We start from the raw sequence: 25,064 nt of genomic DNA, 5'->3' as shown, positions 1-25,064 counted from the left end.
TAACAGAAAGAAGAATGAAAGAAAGATCATAAATTGTTAGGAAGGTCTTTCTACAAATACGTCTCCCTGCTCAATACCCTGAACAAAGTAACTGCTTCTATTTCTCTGCTTTGTCAGAGTTGTGCTGACCCAAGACATCATCAGTCCTCTACCATCTGACACAGCTACAAAATCCCACAGGGAGTTCATTTCCCAAAACAGAAATGACAACGAGTAGTTCATGTCTAGACAGTTTGCTGGCTTATGGAGAAATATTTGAGTGAAAAAGAAATAAAAATAGGGCTGTATATATGACAGAGTAGTTAAGAGTGTTATACTCTGTCTCTTTCATTAAGCTAGTCTTTGATCAGAGTATTCTAGTCAGCTTGTCTTGTTTGGGGATGTAATCAGATGGCCTACTGAAGTAGAGGGCCTTGAGAATCTGGTCAGTTTGAGGGATGCCCTGAAGCTACTTTAGCTGTTTACTTTCTTTGCTTACTGAGCTTCCCTTCAGAATGGAATATTTCACTTCCTTTTAGAACATCTGTATCTTAAGGGTTTCCCTGCAAGACGTAAGGTTTTATTCCATCAAAAAACACCACATGACAACTGTGTCATGAGTAAAACAACATAGCTAGCTAAATAAGCATGATATGCTTACCCTGAATCTTGCTGCTAAATCCACTCCTTCACTGGTGTGAGAGCCCAGTGCTTTGGATTTCAGCATATACTGAAGACCAGTTGAGACATCTCTAGCCTTGTGAATTGAACAACTACAGGATCCTTGAAATTTGCATTGGTAGAAAAAGCTACAGCTGGACCAGAGCCTAGAGGCCATTCTAATAAATCCCCTGGAGAGAGACAGAGAGAACGAGAGAGAGAGAGAGAGAGAGAGAGAGAGAGAGAGAGAGACAGACAGACAGACAGAGAGAGACAGAGAGAGACAGAGAGAGAGACAGAGAGAGACAGAGAGAGAAGCAGAGAGACAGAGAGAGACAGAGAGACAGAAAGAGACAGAGAGATTCACTATAAGTCTTGTTCTTCTAGAGAACCCTGAACATATTCTATGCACCATTACATAAGTATAAAGGTAACACTATGGGAATGAACCAGTCATTCAAAGGATATAGGTCAAGGATGTCTACTACCTGTACAGAGAGAAAGCTCACAACGGAGCTTCTAAGCCTTCCCCTTCTAAGCCTTCTTTCCCATCAAGGAGCATTGGTAGTCTGTCAGAGAGTGGCAGGTATTGAGTAAGAGAAAGTAACTTTGCAGAACTAAGGATCCACGAAGGTAAAACAGAGGTGGCGATGAGACATGAGGGTAAACTCTCTTGAATCATCACCCACAAGCAGCGGAGCAATTGGAGATTTGTCATCTCAACAAGGAATCAACACCATCAGATTGGTGTGGCAGGTTCAGACAGATGTGCAAGCACAAGATAAAAAAGAATATGCAATTGCAATTTCTTTGTTCTAACTTTGTGAAATGTGCTTCTTTACCAAATATATAGGGTCTAATGAAAAACAATAAAGAAAATTAAGGTGACTACAGTATTTGCAGATTTTCCTATTAACATAATTGCTATAGGCTCACCCAGATTTGTTGCAGTGACAGTCAATAGGGACTTAACTTGTCTTGTCCACTTGAAAACAAAAAATACCATTCATATTACAAACAGAAAGCTGTACCTGTTCAAATGTTTGTAATATTTTAAGGAACATATTGCTGGAAGTTATCTGTGATATTTTTATTTTACATAAAAGATATATGACCCAAAATGGAGGTTAGAATTATATGAAATGAGAAGTACAGATGAAAGGTAAAGCATGCATATAATCTATACATTTTGTATTAGGAACAGATTCCAGAGGAGAGAATCAATTTGTGGTACTATAACTTGGTCAAAAATGCAAGGTAAGGGAGATCATAATACCTATGGGGTACTGAATAAAGCTGTTGAACTAAACTGATATAAATTCAAGCTACCTTGGTAAATAGTTATGTTTATACCCATAGAAAATGTTACTCTTAGCCTTAGTCAGATAATCCTCTCTTTCTAGTAAATAGTAATAAATGCATAGAGGCTTGAGATTAAGGGATGGGTGAGTACTCAACTCTCAACAAGGCAATTTTATGATCCTTTCAAAGACCCAGGTACTCTGCAAAAGAAGGGCAAGAAATACTGTAACAGTCATAAGATAAAGAGAAAGGCTGTGAAAAGCCTTCTTCTAGTAAAGACACAGACATTGAAAACATGAACTCAGAGCAGCTATGGTTACCTACCCTGAGTCTATAGAAGAATGGGTCCATCATCAGGTAGGAATTGGGAGAGTCCCACATCTCACTTCTGAGCTACATGCTACTGATTCATGTAGACAGAGACAAATTTTCTTCCATTGTGTACCCACTAGTGACCCTATTAAGCTATACCAGATAGATCCAATCCAGTGCCTACATAGATGGCTCTGGTTAAACTAAATAGGTCACAAGACAAAAATAAAAGTCATGAGTCTGCTCCAGAGTAGGGATGTGGGAAGTAGATAAGAGAATACGTCAGCAGAAGTAAACAGAACACATTATATGCATGTATGAAATTATCTGTGAAAAAAGTGGTCAATTAAAAATAAAGAAAAAGACTGGCATATACAAATAAACTACATATAAAAACATAAAATGCAATAAAAATATATATCATGTACATATATATCATGTATATTATATACACATGCTTATAAACATGTATTCAAACACATAATATATAGTAGACATATGAGGCATATACAAAGAATTGCATACATCAGTATAAACATTTGATTGTTACATATACATTCTTTTGCCCCTTACTTTTGACTTGACTTATCATGCCATACTGTAACAGGTCTTCCTCATTTTTGTAGCATGTGCATTCATGTAGGCTTGTGAATTACTTTTAATAGTATAATAGGGTAAGCACAGAAGTTTCTACATATATATGATATATGTTGTCCATGTTCATAGACATTTAGGTTATTCTAACCTCTTTTTGATTTGTCAACTAAGAGTAAAATCAAAAATCAAAACATTAAATATACATTATATATGAATCTGTGTACAAAGTATGTATGAATTATGATAACCAAAAAGTAACAATAATTATTTTTGTTAAATTGGTATTTTCAAGAAACAGATGACTTGAGTAGCAGGGAAAACAAAATAGTCTCCTTTTAAAGCTAGTTACTAAACATTTGCTTTTTTCTGTTTCTCATGTACAGATGCCCCACCATGTGAAGCCCTTGCCGTATTACAGCTATGATCAACCAGTGATTGGGTACTGCCAAGCCCACCAGCCCCTTCACATCAACAAGGCATATGAAGCTGTGTCCATAGAGCAGGACGACAGCCCCAGTTTGGAGCTTGGGAGAGACCACAGCTTCATCGCCACCATAGCCAGGTCGGCTGCACCTGCCATTTACCTGGAGAGAATAACAAACTAACAGCAAAGCTAACTTCTTGATGAAGAGCTCACAGGGAAAGGGGGGCCTTCACCACAGAGGAGATGAGGTGTCCGGCATCCTCCAGCCTCAAGAGTTCACTGATCCTGTACAGAAGTTTAGGGACTAGTGAGAAGCAAACCCCAAACTGCTTATGAAGTTGGGCAGCTGATGAACCTGCCATCGACCCGGGAGGACACAGAACTTCTTTGCTTTAAAACACAAAACAAACACAAGCACTCCCGGATGTAAATAGTCAAGAGTGTTAAGTTCTTATAAAAATAGATTTCACCCTAGCTATCTATAGGTTTGTTTGTATATTTGATTTTTCTACAATGCATGGTTCCTGGGCTGGAGAACCACAGTGGGGAGGGTGGGAATTTTGGGGAAACAACACAATTTTTCTTGTAAGGTGTGCATAACACTCACAGACCTTTTTCCCTATGTTTTCATTTTATTTTTCCTTAAAAATCTGGTTTTACTCTTTTATTTGTTTTATTTTTCTTAATTTCCTGGTTGAGTGACTTTCTACTTCTAAATATCAGTACCTACATGGTACCAAAAGAAGATTTGTTTTTTTGCATTGACCTAAAGTAAAGAAAGTTGACTACAACGTTCAATAAACTACTGGAATGAGTTAAATACATCGAAGTGTATATTCACTCAATACACATTATAGACAATATTAGGAGCTCTGGTTTCTTCCCTCATCTGTATCCACCATGATAACCCGACCTGTGAACACATGGATGGGGAGGAACCTGCGTACTACCCTCAGTGAAGAGAGCGGCTCTGTGAACAATGGCCGTGATTCCTGTGGATGGCACTGTCATGGGATGAATTTCTAAATTCAAAATGATGTGTAATATTGCTTTTAAATTTAATTATCACATAGCTTTTGTGTAATTTTTATCAATAAAAGAAAAAATGTTGAAAAATAAAATATATTATTTTGCGGTTGGTATACCATAGCTCATCTTCATGTGCGTGGAATGTTTCTACTTGATATCAGAGTAATAATGTAGGAATATATCTAGGGTTTTGTTTGATTGGTTGGTAGGTTGGAATTTTGGGTTTTGTTGTTGTTGTATTGTCATTGTTTGTATTGTTTTTTCTGTGTCCCAGGGTCAGGTAGGTAAACATTAATAAGTCCAGAAAATATATATGAAATATATGTTTAAAAATTTATTTAGAGGTATCCTTACTCTAAAAAATATGCAACATGAGAAAAATGTACCAATGGGAGAATTACAGAATATGTGATCTTAGAGGAAAGACAGAGCCATTAGTAATCAGACAGAAAAACAAATACCAGTCATTTTTTAAAATCATCTTTCAAAGGAAATAATGAGGACTGGAAAGATGGTTCATTAGTTAAGAATGCTTGCTGCTTCTGCAGAGGACAAGGGTTTTGCTTCCAGGACAGACATCTGGCTACTCACAGTCTTCTGTAATTCTAGCTACAGGGCAATCCAACAATTCTCCGTAAGCTCCTGTGTCCAGATACACTTACCTACTCATATACAGATACACGTTCATATGCCCAAAAATGTAAAATAACGTCGCCCAAAGGAACCTGACAGACAGTCACACCACTCTCTCTTTTGTCATCCAGGAGCTGATGTAACACGCCAGCAATTCTCCAGTCCACCCAGTGGATACTTCCCTGAAGGAGTCTGGGGTTCAGTTGGAATAGTTTTATTCTTAAACCAACATGAAGCTATGATGTTTATGGTATTTAGTAAGGCAACTTTTACATGTTAAGGTGTGGTATTAGACAGCAATTTCAATAGACATCTTTAAGAACTAATCCTAAACTCGGAAACTAACTGTAAATCAGCTTTTAAATTAAAAACAATATATCAAAGTTTGAGAGAACTACAAAAAGCAAATTAGAGTATCAAACATGGATTTCCTTTTCAACATCACTCTATTTGAATACCATTCTAAAATACAATTGAAGTTGTCTCTGCTTTAAGTGAGAAAATGCCAATTGTCATATTACAGGAAAATTCAGCCAAGACAGCTTTTATTTTCACATTGAAAAGTGTCATTATTACCAAACTCTTCTACTTTTCTGTTAATATTTATTATTCAAATGATATGTATTTTCTTCACCACGAATACAAAAAGAGTTTGCCATGGGTTTAAAAGTTAAACATAATTCTTCCCTGTTGTGACTTTGGTTTTAAAATTTGATCAATAAATTTGAAGTTCATCTTCCCAAATTAAAATGATTTTTTTTGGAAGGGATGGGTAACTTTCCAAAATGGGAGGATTTTTTTCAAACATTGATACTCTCTTCTCTATGTGATGCCATCTGGCATACCACTTATTACAACTGATTTTCATATAAAAAATCTTGATCAATGTTGGCTTTGATTAGTTTATTTCTATGTCTTACAACAAAAACCATAACAAATAGAGATTTTCTTCCCGTTATTTAAAATTATTATACTTGGCCAACCATTGCCTAAAGTCAAACATAAACAGTGAGGTGAACTGTTATGGAAACAGACAGCATCGTGAAAATATCATAGAGCTTCTACACAGGAAAATTTCCAATGAGCTTTTTAATTTGCATTTCATTTGCATGTGACAGAGTAAGCTTGCATTGAGTTTTGCAAATGTGTTGAAGCTTAGAACAGGTAAACAAGAAAACACCAGAAAGCAACTTCACTTGAATAATCCTGGAGAAATTCTTAAATGCAAAATTTAGGCCCTGATATTATATAATGGACAGACTAAGTTTTCAAAGAAAATGAGGTCCTTTAAAAGAAAATAGTGATATTTCATTGGAGGGCTTGAAAAATCTAACATTGTATTATTTATTCTGTAAGAAAAAAATGAAGATCATTCTAGAAGCCATTCAGCCTACACTGCCTATACTGCCATCAAGATATCTCCTGGTCAGGGCAAATTTGCCTGTGTGGCTCACATTTCTGGTCCTTTCCAGTGCTTAGCTATGGAGATTGAATGTCTGAGGGAGCTGCATATTCCTCTACTTAGAAGAGTGAGATGGTGCTGAAGAGTGACTCCAGGTAATATAGACATTTTCCACTGTCTTTTACATGCTAAAAATTACGTTCATTCTACTTAGTGTTCACGTAGGAAGGTTAGAGTGTCCTACCAAAGAAAGTCTATTCTTGTTCAAAGCTCTTCTTGCAAGAGATCTGGTTTTATACTAGATTGTTTATTGGACAGTAGAAAGGTCTACAGTCCCATCCCTTTGAAGGTCTGTAGCAATATTTCACATAGGACCTTCGGAGACTGATGACATAAATTATAAGAAATTTTACTTGCAGGATTCTGGAGAAAGGCCAAGCATTTTCTAAAATAAAGCATATATATATATATATATATGCATTATTTAACATATATTTTTATATAATATATATAATTCTAATGAGTTTTATTTGATGATGGAGCAATGATAAGAATGGATGGAGGCTTCAGGAAGATGACTTTATAAGTATCTCTTTGGCCTTATCTTACATTTTATCTACTTCTGAGTAGAGAAAACGACATGTCTATATTACTACAAAATAGACATGACACTGCGGAAATGCTAAATATACAGTATTCCAATCGTAAATATTTCCATTTTACAAACAGTCCATAAATATATAAATAAATAAACAAGCAAATTTTCATTAGTAACTACTTAGTTTGCTACTCAGTGGCATAACAAAACCAGCAGCAGCAACCAGAACAAAAACATATCACAGATGGACATCCAGGAAGGAAAGTAGTGATATAATGAAGGGATGAATGTAAGCTTTGCTGGCCCAGACAGACTTAGAATGTGTTGTTAGAATCACAAGCAGAAGAAGCAGACTATGGCAATTTGTGCAAGCCATTGTACATGTCATTGATCAATAAGTAACTGAAAGTTGGATTTAAGTGAGGCCACATACTGGATCATCTCCAAGCCTATAAAGCTGGAGAAAGGCAACTATAATCAGCTTCTGTCTGCTGTCTAAGCCTTGGATAATACAAGCAGTATTGACAATGGAATGTGTTGCATGTGAAGCTATGACTTTTAGGGCACTGGCTTATCAAGGTCTTCTCAATGTCTTATTCCTGCAGCCATCTAACTCTGAAGTCACGTGGCTTCAGAACACATCCTGAGTTAAACTTGAAGACTCATTTGCACTGCTCTTGTTATATAACCTTTAATACGGAGGTGCTCAACGGGCAAAAATTCTAACATTCAGGTTCTCTACCAATAAAATTAACATTTAAATCAGACAAAGTTCTCTTCAACAGCGAGGGATGTTGTGGCCCAGTATTTCTATACTGAAGTTTTCTACCTCTTATTTTTCTAGTTCTGAGTTCTCCCTTGATACAACCGTAGAATCTGGGCTTCTTGAAAGCCAAATGCCATTTTTCTCTTGACTATGTTCTCACACATCTGATTTCTGCCTCTATCTTGCAATATTTTCTCACTGAACCAGCTTTGCTGAATTCTCAATAATATTCTCTTCCTCACATACCCGAGCATGTCCTGTTGCTTACTGTCTTAGTCACTGTTCTATTTCTGCGAAGAGACGCCATGACCAAGGCAACTGTTATAAAAAAAAGTATTCAATTGGAGGTTTGTTTACAGTTTCAAAGGATAGACTCTTATCATTGTAGTGGGTAGCATGATGCTTTGCACGGTGCAGAAACAGTAGCTGAGAGCTACATCCTGATCTGCAGGCTGAGAAAGACTGGATAGCATGGGTTTTTGAAAACCTAAAAGTTCACCAATGACACACCTTTTAAAACAAGATCACACCTCCTAATACTTGTAATCCCTACACACAGTTCCACTCCCTGGTGACTAAGCATTCAAATATGTGCCCATATATGGGCTATTATTATTATTATTATTATTATTATTATTATTATTATTATTGAAAACTCCACAACCATCTTCACTCCCTATTGATCTCCCTCCTTGCTAGCTACTCTCTTCATCCTGTAGATGAGAGCCAATGAATTTTGAGTTTCTATACTTCTAGTATGCAAATTTAGAGGTTGTCAAATATTAACTCATCATGAAATAGCGTTTAAAAAAAAGTTGGTGTTCTCTATGTCCAAATGTCTAAGTTATTGAGTCTAGATTAAGGTCCTAGAATCACTCTAACAAGACGCCAGCAAATCCTAAGATTGTTGATGTGAATGGGGCTAACTCTGTATAAGGACTCATAGTCCGTACTAATATTTTCTAGCTATATAATTTTAAATGAATATTAAAGATAAAGACTAATTAAAACAAATTATGGCAATTGTACATTTATGAACATTTTCTAAAATATGCATCTAGCACCAATAATTAATGTTATTTTATGAAAACCCTAAAACAAAAAACAAACATTAGCAAACGTAATACTTTAAAAAAAACAGAACTATTCCATTAAAGCACACCGAATGATATTCAACCTTGGCTTTTCTAAATCTGTTCTAGTACAGTAGTCTTCTTTAATTCCATACTAACTAAATCCCTAAGAACTAATTTCCTGTACAACTCATTTTGGAAAGGCTGATTTAAGGAATACATTTCTTTTGGCCATAAAGAAAATTATACACCTTAGCAGATAGCTGTTTCCTCATTTGCAAGTGACGCAGTGTTCTCAGTTTTCTGAAATTCATTCAGGCTTTCTTCTTTAAATCAGGGACTCCATGTATTTTAAACTAATAATAAATTAAATGTCAAATCAATCTTGGTTAAGTGAGAATGAATAATTAAAATGACAAGAACTTGCTATGAAGAATTGGAAACAGATCTCCCTGAATAGGAGGGGCCCTAGTTTTCTGGATGAAATTGGCTCGTGGTTATGACTATGAAAACCACTTCAGCATGATTATACATCACCAAGGGCTACAGAGGAGTATGAAGAACATTTGGGTGCTAAATTCTAACCAGTCACCAGCCTCTGGTGGCACTAGGTGTTACAGTTTGCTGCTCCAGCATTTCTGGACATGGAGGTGCCAGTTGATGAGAAAATACATCCCTTGGCTCCTCCTGCCTAAGGCAATTTTTAAATTGTTGTTTAGGTAATAGTTTAATTACAGAATTTATTTCTATCCTTTCCTCCCTCTGTACCTTCTCATATAGTCCTCTCTGCTTTTCTTAAAATCCATGGTCTCGTTTTTCATTGTTAGTGCATACATATGTGTACATATGCATATTCACAAATATAACCTGTTCCGTCCATATAATATTATTTGTATATATGTTTTCAGAGCTGACACTTTGGCACTGGACAACCAGTTGGTGTGTTCTTCTCTGGGGAATACCACCTCTCCCACTCACATTCTTCCTCAATTGCCTATAGTTCTTTGCTAAGGTTGAGGAGTCCTGGGCATCCAGTTTAGCATATTCATTGGTGTTATCCAAGATGGCAGACTTGATGTGAAAGAGGATTTTAGGGGCTATCCTAGTTTGCTGTTATTTAAACCTGGCCAAAAAGAGCTTGGGGAAAAAAGGGCTTATTTCATCTTCTATTTCACAGTCCATCACAGGAAAACCATAGCAAGAACCAAGGGCAAATATTCCAAGTATTAACACCTGAGTTGGATCCTGAAGTATCCATATCCAAAGCCAGGTGTGGTGTTTATTCTTTCTTAATAATCCCATGTCTGTGAAGGTAAAGTCTTCTTTTTCTCTGGGGCTCAATGCTAACCAGCTTAGTATAACTAGTAAGTTTGGGACAGTGAACAGACTTGTCTCAGTCAAAAATAAGGTGAAGAATATCTGAGTTACAATGGTTGAACTTGTCCTATACCCACATGTGCATACAACATAATAAAGAAAAACACAAGAAGTAAGACCTCTCATATTAACTTTATCTGTTCATTCAAAATGATGATATAAACTGCATAAAAATAGCATGATTCTAGCTCAGTGCAGATTAAAAAAGGTTCTTAAATTATTATTATTTTTAAACCAAGAGTCAGATGAGGACTATTCTCTGGGAAGAAAAACATTCACACTATCAGAATCCTTGAGTTCGCTTGTATCTAGGGAGATTCTGATTTGATTTTAGATAATAAAGTGAAATCCTCCTCAGCTAACCCTGAGATAAAGATTTAGTCAAGCAAGTGTGCCAATCAGTTCTGACTGCCCTAACAAAATATATAATCCTGAAAAGCACACATGTATTTTGCCATTGCCAGGCAGTCCAAGGTCAAGGTTCCTGCAACCTGGTTTCTGGTGCTGGCTTTCCTCCTGGTTGCTGACAAGTACCTTTTCTTAGAGTCCCCACTGGGAGGGCAAAAGGATGAGACAGTGCTCATGTCTTCTCTCAGTAATCACATCTCCACCCCCAGGAAATCATTTAACCTTAACTGCCTCCTTAGAAGTCCTGTCTCTACATAGGAGTTAAAAACTTCAATACAGAGATTTTAGAACACAATTCAACTCATAGCAATCAGTAAAGCAAAAACAGATAAACAAGCAAAGAGCTTCAGTACCTATTAGAACAGTGGTTCTTAACCTGTGGTTCATGACCAGCTTGGGGAATCAAAGGATCCTTCCACAGAATCGAATATGAGATGTCCTGCATATCAGCTATTTATATTATGAATCATAACGGTAGCAAAATTTCAGTTAGCAATGAAATAATGTTATGATTGGAGAGGTCACCACAGCATGAAGAACTGTATTAGAGGGTTACAGGATAAGAAAGGTTAAGAAGCACTGCATTAGAGCAATCCATATGATTTCAAAACAGAAATATAGTTAAGAGAAGTACATTGTAGTAGATATCACCTAAAATAGACATTCCCCTTGGAAATTTGAGACAAACTGAATGCATTTATAAGGAAAATTACACTGTTTATTTCCTGGTTTAGTTATATGTGATTTTAAAGTATTTCTTAATAAGATCATACTAGAAGTAAATTAGCTACATTTTCTAGATAATTTTAATATTTAAAAGGACGTGTGATATTGAGAACAAGACAATGTTCCAAGCTGATTTTGTACAAGTCCCACACTATGTCTTATACCAAAAGGGATACAAGGTCAAGTAATGCTAAAAAATGATTACTTTTTACTACTCCATGCAGATATCCCAACTGCATTAATATATTAAAAGCTCTTTAGTAAGTAACCCAGTTGAATTCAGAACTTCCAAATTATTAGATTTTGGAATATACTTCTCCAAAATAAAAGCTATGGAGAACCTGTAGATTTTGCTTTCCACAGGATACATTTGGGAATACATTCTATATCTGTTAATGGGCTCACCTAGGGAAGGGAAGTAGGACCATTAGTGTGGGCATAAACACTAACACCACTAGTGGAACTTTCTGAGAACATTCAGTTCTAAATAGGTATTTAATCTTTCATCTAAACTACGTATTTAAATCTGTGTCCACAGTGTACTGCATATCTAAAATCTCATTTCCTATTTTGGTTAAACCAAACTGAAGACATTTTTTTTAAATCATTTTATCAAAGTTTGAGAATTTGATATATTATATTTTTATCCTTACTTCTTCAAAGATTCACTTCACCACGTAACTTTGTGCCCTTATTTATTTTCTGAATTCATGGAGTCCCATTAGCACTCCCTGTACACAGGTGTGTAGCCATCTACTAGAGTGTGGACCTATTAGGGGCCACAGGCTTAAAGAAAAATCACTCTCCCTTTCCTGAAAGCACTTAACTACCAGTAGTTCCTGAGCAGGTGAAGGACTTTACACACACCTTTCTCCCATGTTATATTAGACTTGAACTTCATAAGCCTAGTGCATACTGACACCACAACTGTGAGTTTATATAACCCACTGGACTGCTATATACATAAAAGTTTCCACTTCCTTTGGCTTTTATAATATACCTATTTCTTCTACCCCATAGATTCCTGAGCCTTAGGAAGCAGGGGTATGTTATAGATGTCTGATTTATAGTAAAGCACTATACATTTACTTTTTCTTGTACATTGATCAGTTGTGGTTCTCTGTGTTAATCTCATCTACTATGGCAATGATATTTCTCTGATGTTTGAGATAGGCATTAGAAGTCACCTCAATATGTTGATGGATTAGCAGAAATATAGAAATAGGTTCATTCTTGTGGCCCACCTGTCTAGCTACAGGTTCTTGAGTGAAGCATGGTTTTTATCTTGTAGAATGAACCTTAAATGAAACTGAAAAATGATTGGTTAGTACCATGACCTTTGTACCATTATTGCACCAGTGTGAATTATCCAGCTAGGTAGGTTGTTAATGCAGCTGGTGGGGTTCACTACTGGATAAGATTGATAGTTGCTTAATTTACAACTTGAAATTTTACAGTGTGGAGAGGAGAACATTTAGATGCTAGGAATTGTATGTGAATTCTGAAATGAATAACTAATTTTTTTCATTGTTCAAGCTTTATTTGGTGTTTCCATTGGCATGACACTTGAGTGGTTGGTTCCAAAATCCATAACCAGATCTTACATTTCACATAATATTTCAATGTATACTACAGAAATGTATAATACATAACATATCCTGTACAACACTTATGTACAAGATATGCATAATGGACTTACACACTGGAGCCAAGTTATGATTAACTGGGAACTCATTGGCCTAGGCATGTTTGGTGAGGGTGAGTAGTGCAACAATTCTGCAGGCTCCCAAGGCAATCAAAGCCTGCAAACAGTTGGCAGTGTTTCTTGGAGATAGTGGGACTAACCAGGTTACCACTACACAAGTACACAAGCAGCAGGGTAGAGCTGTGGGAACTGAGATTTTCCTCAGACCACGTCAATACATCTGGACTAACCACAGCTCAGATGAGAAGTGTGTGGTCTCCATAGAAACCGTGCTGCAGCCTGGACGGAGAAGTGCTAGGACACTGGGAAGACTTTAGAATTGCAACTCCTTCTGGATTCCCCAGAGGGTATCTGCACTCTTCTTCAGTCGGGCCTCCTCCTCAGGAGTCAGTGTCACCTTCACAATATCGGAGATTCCATTTTGTCCCAGGATACAAGGGGCAATGAGGAAGACATCACCTTTGATTCCAAAGATACCCTTAGTCATGATGGAAATGGGATGCCGCCACCTAAGGTTCTTCATTATGCTCTCAGCCAAGTGTGCCAAAGAGAGGTCAATGGCCTAGGATGTGTAACCTTTCAGCTTGATCACCTCGTATGCACTGCCAATACCTGCTTGTGAACATCCTTCCAGTGCTCCTTGTCTGTATCTGTGCCCAGTTCTGAGTTCAGAGACTTCAGGGAGATGCCAGCGATGTTTACACTACTCCACACAGGCACACTGGAGTCACCATGCTCTCCTAGGACCCACCCATGACAGTTCATTGGGTGAACTCCCAGCCTTTCTCCCATCAGGTAATGGAACGAAGCTGAATCCAGATTGCAACCACTTCCAATAACTCTGCTTTTGGGAAAGACGTTGATTTTCCAAACCTTGTAGGTCAAGATATCCACTGGCTTTGAGACAATGAGCAACTTGCAATGTGAGCCTTCACAATGTAGGGAATGATGAACTTGAAGATGGGGTTCATGTTTTGCTGGACCAAATTGAGTTGTCTCTCTCCCTCTTGCTGACGGGCCCTCGCTGTGATAATGACCAGCTTGGAGTTTGCAGTCACAGTATAGTCTTTGCTGAAGACAATATTTGGTGTTTTAAGGAAAAGGCTGCCATGCTGGAGATCCATCGTCTCTCCCTTTAGCTTGTCTTCCATGACATCAGCAAGGGCAAGCTCAGCTGCCAAGTCCTTCATTAAGATTCTGATGGCACTAGCCATGCCAAAAGCACCAACCCCAACAACTGCAATCTTATTCTGGGGGACCTGTTTCTCCTTAAGAAGATTTACAATTAGCTGGTCCTTGAGGGTTGAAGTCTTAGACATTGAATCGTTTGAGACCGCTAGTGCACAAGGATGATTGGCGATAACTAAAATTTTAACAAAAGGGAGATTCAAATAGAATAAATAGCATTCCTTTCCAAAACTGAAGTTAGTGTATCAGCAGAAGTGTACTAAGTTTATTTTCCTATATACAAAAGTCAAACAGGTCATATTGTTTAGGGTATAAAATTTGAGCTGAGCATCTTTATTCAATAACTAATAGTACTCCCAGCTCGTCAGCTCTGTTCTATGAGGAATTACACTATACCAGGAAAATTGTGCAGACAAGGAGGTGACCAATTGTTTTCTACCATAGGTATGACAGTGGGGAAGGACTGGCAGAATGGAGGAATGAGAAGTACTGCATGAAGGTCACTAAGAGCAACAATCAGGCCAAAGCTAAGAAAGAGCATCAATTACTCAAGGAGTGAGATTATCTTGAGTAAGGAATCTAGTACAGTCTGAAGCTGGAGATTCATTGAGACTATGAATTGGACCATGCATAGGCCACTGTGTCAAAGAATTTGGGCATGGTCATGAGGAATACAGAGCATAGATTACCACCAAATAGGGGTCATAGATGACTGTTAAGGCTGAGATAAACATACTTTAGATTCAGTAGAAAGTCTATGTGAAGGAAGACCCAGAGCTTCGGAAACCAAACAAGAGTAACTTTGCTGTAGCATTCAAACAATGGCGAATGGCTTTTAATGAAAACTCCTATGGAAATTAAGTGCACACAAAAATACTGAGAGTATTATACAGTATATACAGGATTTTCCATCCACTGCTTATTTCTCCCATGATATTTTTCTCATTATAGATGTTTATGAGTCTCCATGTGGTTACTGGGGTTAAACTCAGGTCCTCTGGAAGAGCAGCCAGCACTTTTACCCTCTGAGCTATCTCTCCAGGCTTTCCACAATGATATTTATATCAAATATTCTTCTCCCATATTTATATCTAATATCTTAAAAAATTAAAAAAGACACTTTAGCTAGGGTAGATTACATTACATTACTTTGATAGAGTGAAAAAACCCTGTTTGACTGTAGCAGAGCTCTCTTGACCCACGATATGAGTGTATGCTAATGTGACTGGAGATCACTTCTTAGCCCGACTTGGTTATTTTTCCCTACAGTCCTACAGTTCAATAGGCAGAGGGGGAGTCCTGAAGCATCCTTCTTTTGGTGCCAAAAAGTGGAAACACTTGCTTACTTACAGTCCTGACATGTCCTAGCATCACTACCCAGCTACATACATGTCAAGCTAGCTTCCATAAGTCCTGATCTCCCAGGACTATATTTTTGGGACTATAGGATCCTGACTATTAGCCTTGAGAAAGGCTCAATTCGTATGTTAACCAATCCCTTTCACATCTTGGAATATGTTAGATGGTATCCATGCTGATGTACCACCTTCAAATAAATCAAACAATTCAAAAATATTTTACTTCTCTCTTTATTCCTATAAATGGGTGATTTAGTGGGGTGATCATCTTTAGTACCCTGCTCCATTATTTATGGGTAAATTTATATATATCACAAATCACAACTTAGTTTTGTGGTTGTTATTGTTCTGGTAAGCAAAGTGAGTGAAAGAGCCTGTTCATGATCCTGAGAAGTCTCTCCTTGCAAATTTGCAGTTTCGATGAGTCAATCTAAAAACTGTTTTTAAAGGCCTACCCCATGGGCATATGCATCCCCAACTCTCTGTAGAAACTTGAGAAAGTATAGCTCCAGCTGTATTAATGAACAAAGCCCAATCAATTATTTACCAGCACCTGTCGTGGATGAACTTTGGGAAATATCCAACTTTTCATATATTCTTTAATGTAGGGGCTATGTTACACCTCAGCAGTCCACAGTCACTTCATTTGTCACACAGGAAAACTGGCCACCTTCACAGAACCATTGAAAGCCAGATCTAAGCCTCAAAATTGAGTTCTCATCACTATAAAGCTGAAGAGAAACAGAGTGGTCACGGCACTTTGGGGCAATTAAAAGAAATGAGAGTACTCCTTTCTTTCCTGCACATACAGTGGGAAAAGAGTGTCTGACTTTGATTAGCATCTAAGAGAAAAGGCTACAAATGAATGGACCTGGGCATAGCTCACACTGCTAGTAATTAGAATGTTGTTCTAAGCCACTGAGTTTTACAAGTTGGGAGAGAGATTGGACACAACTCTGAATGCAACATCAAGTAGAAATTTATGACTGAGAAGCAAGGACAGGACCTAGATATAGAAAATGAAAACAGAACAAGAAAACCATGGGTTTAGGGACCAGTTGAGATGGCCTAGTCAGCATTTTACTAAGTGCTTACCAGGCAAATATGAGGACTCTGAGTTCAATCCCCAGCAGGCTAAACAACCACAACAAAACCCCTTAGTGGGTGGTAAAAGCTTATAATCCTAATGCTGTGGAGGTAAAGATGTGCAGGTCTCTGAAGCTTGCTTGAAAACTAATATAGATCTAGGTCCTTGTAAGAGGTTTTTTCTACCCCCTGCTGCACCCACTCCCAAACAATGAGCCAATAGTTACTGCAGAGTAACACCTAAGGTTGACTTATGTTTTATATGAATACATAAGCATACATTAACACAAACACACACACACACACACACACACACACACACACACACACACACACTTCTGCTCACAAGCACCTGAGCCTATGAGAATGGTGTAGGGACAATTTTGGCAATTTTGGAGTTTTAGTTTCTTTAAAAAACACAGAAATATTATAAGAATGTGTTTTCATTTAAATTCCAGCTGTGAAATATGAGTCTGCTCCATAACGGCTGACTAGGATTTGTCTTGTGCTCTAGCAGGGGCATGATTTTGCCAGTTGCAGATAGTTTCTGCAGTTGTGTGGTGTTTGACATTCTGGAGACTCTTTAGAGGGTATATAATGCTAGGGCCCAGAGAGCTGGTGTGAACTGTTGGTTGGTTTTTTGTTGTTGTTGTTGTTGGTGGTGGTGGTCACAATTTGTCAGGTAGTCATACTCATAGAGGAAGCCACAATAAGAAAATAGATATCCTGACCATCGAAGATCAAATTTGACCCAAAGAATATAATGCCTCTAACCAGCAGCAAGTATCTTATAATAAAGTTATTCCCATTGCCTGACATTGTTCAGGGTTCTCTTTCATTTTGCCCTCTACCCTTTTTTCTCTCTTATCTAGTTTTAGGGAGTTGAAAGGGTCAAAGAAAGGTATGGAGAAGGGGGAAAGAAAGAAGAACCCCACCAACCATGACCTAAAGTAGTATTACAGAGCAATAGTGATAAAAACTGTATGGTATTGGTACAGAGACAGGTAGGTATATCAATGGAATAGAATTGAAGACCCAGCAATGAACCCACACACCTGCGGTCACTTGATCTTTGACAAAGGAGTTAAAACAACCCATCGGAAAAAAGACAACATTTTCAACAAATGGTGCTGGTTCAACAGGAGGTCAGCATGTAGAAGAATGCAGATCGATCCATTCTTATCACCCTGTAAAAACCTCAAGTCTAAGTGGATCAAGGACCTCCACATCAAACAAGATACACTCAACCTAATAGAAGAAAGAGTGAGGGAAAGCCTCAAACACATGGGCACTTGGGAAAATTTCTTGAACAGAAATTGCTCTAAGATCAAGAATCGACAAATGGGATCTCATAAAACTGCAAAGCTTCTGTAAGGCAAAGGACACTGTCATTAGAACAAAATGGCAACCAACAGATTGGGAAAAGATCTTTACCAATCCTACATCTGATAGAGGCCTTATATCCAAAATATACAAAGAAATCAAGAAGTTAAATTCCAGAGAGCCAAACAACCCTATTAAAAATGGGGTACAGAGCTAAACAAAGAATTCTCAGCTGAGGAATATCCAATGGCTGAAAAGTATCTAAAGAAATGTTCAACATCCTTAGTCATCAGGGAAATGCAAATCAAAACAACCCTGAGATTCCAACTCACACCAATCAGAATGGTCATAATCAAAAACTCAGATGACAACAGATGCTGGCAAGGATGTGGAGAAAGAGGAACACTCCTGAATTGTTGGTGGGATTGTAGACTGGTACAACCACTCTGGAAATCAGTCTGGAGGTTCCTCAGAAAATTGGACCCAGCTATACCACTCCTGGGCATATACCCAAAAGATGCTCCAACATATAACAAGGACACATGCTCCACTATGTTCATAGCAGTCTTATTTATAATAGCCAGAAGCTGGAATGAATGAGAGTCCCTTCAACAGACAAATGGATACAGAAAATATGATACATCTACACAATGGAATACTATTCAGCTATCAAAGACAGTGACTTTATGAAATTCATAGGCAAATGGATGGAACTAGAAAATATCACCCTGAGTGAGGTAACCCAATCACAAAAGAAGACACATGGTTTGTACTCACTGCATGCCCAAAAACTTGAATTATCCAAGATGTAATCCACAGTCCACATGAAGCTGAAGAAGAAGAAAGACCTAGTGTGGATGCTTCAGTTCTTCTTACAAGGGAGAACAAGGGTTGGGGATTTAGCTCAGTGGTAGAGCCCTTGCCTAGCAAGCACAAGGCCCTGGGTTTGGTCCTCAGCTCCAAAAAAAAAGGGAGAACAAAAATATTCATAGCAGATACTGAAGGAATGGCCATTCAGAGACTGCCCTACCTTGGGATCCAGCCCATATACATACAGCCACCAAACCCAAACAATATTGCAGATGCCAAATACATGCTGACAGAAAGCTGATATAGCTGTCTCCTGAGAGGCTCTGCTAGAGCATGACAAATGTAGAGGCAAATGCTAGCAGCCAACCATTGAACTTAGAATGGGCTCCCCACTGGAGGAGTTAGAGAAAGGATTGAAGGAGCTGAAGGAGCTTGCAACCCCATAAGAAAACAATACCAACCAACCAGAGTTCCCAGGGACTAAACCACTACCCAAAGCGTACACATGGACAAATCCATATCTCCAGATGCAATTGTAGCAGAGGTTGGCCTTGTTGAGCACCAATGGGAAGAGACGCTCTTGGTTCTGTCAAGGCTGGACACCTCAGTGTAGGGGAATGTCAGGGTGAGGAGGTGGGAAGCAATGGGTGGTCGGGGGAGGGGAATACCCTCACAGAAGAAGTGGGGGAATAGGATAGGGGATTTATGGACAGATGGGAAACCAGGAAATTGGGTAACATTTGAATTGTAAATTAAAAATATCCAATAAAAAACGAAAAATGTAAGAACCCACAAAATAGCTGAAGACAACTGTAGTATGTTTGTACACATGCATATATAAAGAGATAGACAGGGAAGCATTTCTCACTGGGCTAATCCACTAGAATTTCTGTTCAATGAGCATAATCTAAACTTATATTGATGATACTGAAGAATAAAAAGCATGATCAGATGTTGAGGGTCACCAAATACAGAGTGCATGATTCTTACTAAATTAACTTAATAAGATCTCCTTCCTAATATTTAATTCGCACAAGAAAGTATGCAGATGTGTCAAGGATTAGGGTCAGAACCTTATGAAAGTTTCTTCAAGTATTAAATATTTTCAAAATCCAGTGATGTCATACTATTGCTTTTAATTTTTTTGTTGTTGTTGTTGGAACAAAGTTGTCCTACGCAGCCCAGGTTGGCCCTTGACTTCTCATTTCCTCAGCCTCCAATGTGCAATGCTAGGATAAGTGAACACTACCATGTCCCTCTGACTGTTGTGTTCAAATGTTCTTTCCAGCCACAGTCCTTTCTGATTTTCTCCTCTCAAAACCCCTGCATGACCTTTGCACCCAAGGTCACTTTCATTTTTTTCCTCATTTAATCGCTGAAGTCTTGTAAGACAGTTTTTCTTCTTTATTAAATCTCAGTGTTATTAATTCAAGGCACACTCAGCCTTTTGGAGTCTACGTGCTTTTAAAAGGTGTCTCTGTAGAGCCAGGTCATGGGAATCCTTGTCCTGGCACTAGAATTTTCTTCTGCAGCAACTACAGAAGTGGTTTAGTAACATATCATCACGATGAAATCAGTTGCTTCGCCTGGCCTGCGACTTTAATTTGTGTGTATCTGTTAGCAAGGCCCTCATTCTTATTTCAGAGCAGGATAATTTACCTGTGCCTATGCTAATGAGCCAGCAATCTGAAGTCATTGGCTCCTTACAATCAATCAGCACTGTTGGATCCCTGAGGATTTGACTCCTGCTGGCTCAAATACCACTCCCTCCTATTCACTATGTAGAAATTTGGGAAATATTGATCAGTGGTTATATGGCTGAAATAATTTTCCTTTTCAAGTATATGTTCTTTGTAAAAAATTTTGTCAGACATTTATAACCCTGCGATTTAATCTATTGTTTTTTTAAAGAGAATGATGCAAATGTATCTCAGCCTTGTAAATACCAGGCCAAACATGATTGCTTCAAGGTGGTGGATGAGCGAATCATAAAGTGTAAGGTTATGTTAAATTATCTGTGGCAGATTTCAACCAGCTTTAATTTGCCTGTGAACAATCATCTTTTGTAACTGTTATTATGGATGGATTGTAAATGTTGTTTGAAAGAAATCATGATGATTTGGGAGATGAAACAGATACAGTTAGGTATTGCAAACTTTCAAATATTTCTTTTCATATTTATCATTATTTTAGTTCTATACTTTTACACATTTTTAAAGCCTTTGATAATATGTTAGATACCTTTGTGTCTATATTAGTTTTCTTCCTATTGATGTGATAAAACTGACAAAATGCAAGTTGTGGAGAAAAGGACTTATTTCACCTCAGAATGTACAACATGAGGTGAAATCAAGGAAGGAATTTTTATCAGGAATCTGGAGGAAAGAACTGAAACAAAGACTCCAGAGAAATTCTGTTTATTGGTTTATTCTCTGTTGCTTGCTCAGCCTGGGCTTGCTTTCTTATCCTCCTCAGGACTGACGATCTGGATCTGTCCAGGTAAAGCACCAGCCGCAGCTGGCTGAGCCCTCCCATATTAATCATTAGTTCAAAAGAAGGCCCACAGCCTTGCCTATCAGTCAATCTGAAGAAGATATTTTTTTAACATAGGTTTGCTCTTCCCAGATGACTCTAGTTAGCTGTGTCAAACTGACAACAACAACAACAACAACAACAACAACTTCACCTAATCAGTATACTAACATTTCCTAAACCATGTTTCATGTAGTTCTAGTTCTCCAATGGCAGAGAATTCTTCAAGATTCTACACTGAAGAACCAATCAGTGTTTGCCTTTTCTGTTGTTTAGTTTGATGCTCTGAATACCAAAAAAAGTAGGTTATCCTTCAGAATTATTTCACTTTTCTACATTTTCATTGTTTATATATTTTTATTTAGAACATATTTCTTGATTGTTATTGTTGTTTATAGTTGCAGTTTTTGATTCTACTCATAAATGTTAAAGCAGTGAGAGATTTACAGTATATAAATGTCTCCTATAATATAGTGCGATCCCATTTTTTACTGTCTTAAAAACTAACAGGAAAGACTTCAAAAGTATTCTGTAGCTCCCAAGATTTCAAGGTTCACTTGTTATAGAAAATTGTTATAGAAAATATTAAATGGAAAAATCTAGAAATATGTAATTTCATATTTTCAGTTGCCCAATGTGCTCTGCTGCATTATATCTTGTAATCTTGCTCCATTGTGTCGAAAACATGAATTCTTCCTTCTTTCTAGTGTATTCATGTTGTAAAACTACCCATAAATTTATAATTTAGCAGCCATTTTTTATTTCATATTTTTGGTATATTGCAGTTTTCATTCTACTGACAATTATTTTACTTAATAATGGGACAATGATTTAGTTATTCTGTGGAAGGAAATCAGCTATTTCAAAGAGAAGGGCTTTCCTTAAGAAGAAATAAAAGTTCTCAACTCAAAAATAAACCAAAAATTTGTATGCTCAGGTTGTTAAGATCTAAGATCTCCCATTAGAATGAGCTAAGCAGAAGACTCTTGGGGTTCACTTCTGTATATGGGTCACAGTGAGGGCCTTGGAGGGAATCCTCTGGGATCAAGGGGGATTACTTTGTACACATGTAACCTTGGACATATTGACCACAGTTAGGGTAGCATATTAGGGAGATTTGCAAGATTTTCAGAAGGCATCGGATTCACTGAGTCATTGATGACAGCACTTTGACTACCCCCTCTTATAATCAGGCAAAGAACACCTAATGACTGAAGCCTTAATTCTGTTTTGGAGGGTTTTTCTTTTCCTTGATGAAAAAGACAGACAAGAAAGGACAAGAGACAGAAATTATTTCAGAAGGGTCTGGGCACAGTAGGAAGTAGCTTGCCTCATCAGATGTGTTTCATTCATAGAATATTAAAAAGGGGCATTAAGTAATAGTAACATGCATTGTCTATCATCTGCCAGTTAGCGAGTAAAATAGCAAATGTCATAATGAAAGCAATATGGCTTTACGTTTGCCAATGGTAGTGAAAAGCTTGTTCTTAGAAGAGATGGCTAGCTCATTAGTATTCAAGGTGCATATGAGTGTACAAGGGCTACTGATAATTGACTTGGGGTTGTCTGTTTTCTACCTACTGATTTGTTCTCCATGTTCATGATAACTTCTATTTGCTTGTAAAGGCTAAGTTCATGCAGGACCTAGTAAGTTACCAATCTCAATGGCTTCTATAGGCTTGAGTTGGGCTTCTCATCCATGTGCCATGTTCACTGTGCCCTGACAGAGCAACTGCTCATCACTAGGTGCTCAGGAACTCAGAATGTTGGGACAGTTACCACCATGAATGCTACTGGTCTTCTTGTTACAGCTAAAATCCTATGCCATCAGCTGTTGCCCAGAGATCTAAAGAGGCACAGACTTGTTGTAACAGCTCTGTTTGTAGAGCTCAAAGCAACCAATGGGTGATGGGTCTTTTGTCAAGGCAGCTTGACTTGTCAGTTTGATGCAATGTAGAGCCAGTAGATTCTTCTTCCAAGGAAGGATCTTCCAAATCAGGTTGGCTCATGGATGTGTTTCTGGGAGATTGTTTAAAATAAGTCAATTGGTATGGGAAGACCCAGTTCACTGAAGGCATCAGCATTCCTTGGGAAGGAGTCCTGGACAGCATGTAGGAAGCAGGTCAGGCACTAACAAACAGGCATCCATTAAACTTTGTCCTTGGCTGGGGATGTGATTATCTGCTTTGATTTCCCTGCAGTGATACATTGTAGCCTGGAAGTGTAAGCTGAGTAAACCCTTTCTCCTTTAAAATTGCTTTGGTAAGGATGCTTTATCACAACAATACGACTAAAGCAAAACTTGAACCGTATTTGCCAACACATGGATGTACACAAGTATTGAATATCCCAGTGCAAAGTCTAATTCAAACTCACCAGAACATTGAAGTTGTTATCTAAAATACTTAGCAAAGGACCTTGTGCATGCTGTCTGAATGTGATTAATATGTTTACTTTGGAGAGTTTTACCAAGTGACTCAAAGTCAAATCATGCCTTACAAGATGCTGCCTATGATCTGATGAAATAGCTTTCCAGATATTGCTCTGCTCTCCTCTTTTCTCCTTCTTCTTCCTCTTCTTCCTCTTCTTCCTCTTCTTCCTCTTCTTCCTCTTCTTCCTCTTCCTCCTCTTCCTCCTCTTCCTCCTCTTCCTCTTCTTCTTCTTCTTCTTCTTCTTCTTCTTTCTCTCTCTGTCTCTGTCTCTGTCTCTCTGTCTCTGTCTCTCTGTCTCTGTCTCTGTCTCTGTCTCTGTCTCTGTCTCTCTCTCTCTCTCTCTCTCTCTCTCTCTCTGTTCTGATCTGCTCTAGACATCTTTTTCTTGCTATTCTAAAAACTGTTTGAGGGAGGTAGCTTTCTGCTGGAGACAACTCACTCTGCGGGTAAACATTTTAAAATCTCTCTGGATAGCTCAGGGGTTTTTTGACCAACGTCAGAAAAGCTGCAACAAAAGATTCCTGGATCTTCCAACCAAGTCAGAAATCCTGTTAAAAAATCTCTAAAAGTAATTCTTGGATTTCAGAAAGACAAAATAAAAAATTCTAAAAGAGTTGTGTTCAGTCTCCATGGATTTTTCAGATGAAAATCAGACATCTCATTAGGAAAAAAATTCTTGAAGATTTGTGTTTGTTCTCCAGAGATCTTCAGACAACTCGGTTCCAGCTAGAGAAAATTCTAAAGAACTTCTATCAAGGTTCATTTGTTCATCTCTTGCATACCAAAAGCCAGTGTTTTATTTACTTATCAACCCATTTATTCATTCCAGGTTCCCTTTTGATTATCCTATGAATCAGGATCCCAAGACCCAAGACCCTTAATTCTTAGGAGACTGCAAGCACCCATTTGAACATTGCAAAGGAATCCAGAGACCTGCCCACCTCAGTTAAGTACAGATGCTAAACCAGCTGATGGGGCCCAGTCCATTTCTACCACACCTGGGCCTAACCTTGCTCTGTTTCAGGAAGTGACCCTAAACTCAGGAATTTGTCTGCCTTTGTAAGAATAAACAAACAAACAAACAACTTAGCTGATTGGGATCTCTGAGATCACTACTCCCCAAATCTCTTTATCATCTTCCTTAGTATTTTTCTGACAAGATGGCTCATAGTGTAGCTCCCTCTCTTCCTTTTGATTCATAAAGTCTCTCATATAATACATATTATATCCTTATATTTTGCATAGTTGACAAATTATTTATTTTTGAACTCATGTTTTTAAGAGTTCTTCTCCATAGCCTTAATAGCTGTCTTGAAGGTTCCAGTCTTTACCATTTTGCTAAGA

The 25,064-nt window shown here is 37.9% G+C and overlaps 1 protein-coding gene and 1 pseudogene across 4 annotated transcripts in view; one reads left to right on the top strand and one right to left on the bottom strand.

The window, feature by feature from the left end:
- Positions 1–4,423, top strand: part of Lrrtm4 (leucine rich repeat transmembrane neuronal 4) — a 770,671-nt gene extending 766,248 nt beyond the window's left edge. For 2 of the 4 annotated variants that reach the window (XM_032906317.1, XM_032906316.1), the window contains exon 4: positions 3,234–4,423. In XM_032906317.1, coding sequence (XP_032762208.1) covers positions 3,234–3,455 — 222 coding nt within the window. In that variant the 3' untranslated portion in view covers positions 3,456–4,423. The remainder of the gene's footprint in view (positions 1–3,233) is intronic. The other 2 variants (XM_032906315.1, XM_032906318.1) reach the window with 2 other exon arrangements.
- An 8,881-nt stretch (positions 4,424–13,304) lies between these two features.
- Positions 13,305–14,310, bottom strand: LOC116904334 (annotated as a pseudogene).
- Between the last annotated feature and the right edge of the window lie 10,754 nt (positions 14,311–25,064).

This window comes from Rattus rattus, chromosome 6 (assembly GCF_011064425.1).
Source record: "Rattus rattus isolate New Zealand chromosome 6, Rrattus_CSIRO_v1, whole genome shotgun sequence".
Taxonomy (NCBI): domain Eukaryota; kingdom Metazoa; phylum Chordata; class Mammalia; order Rodentia; family Muridae; genus Rattus; species Rattus rattus.
This window is presented reverse-complemented; position numbering and strand designations above follow the sequence as displayed.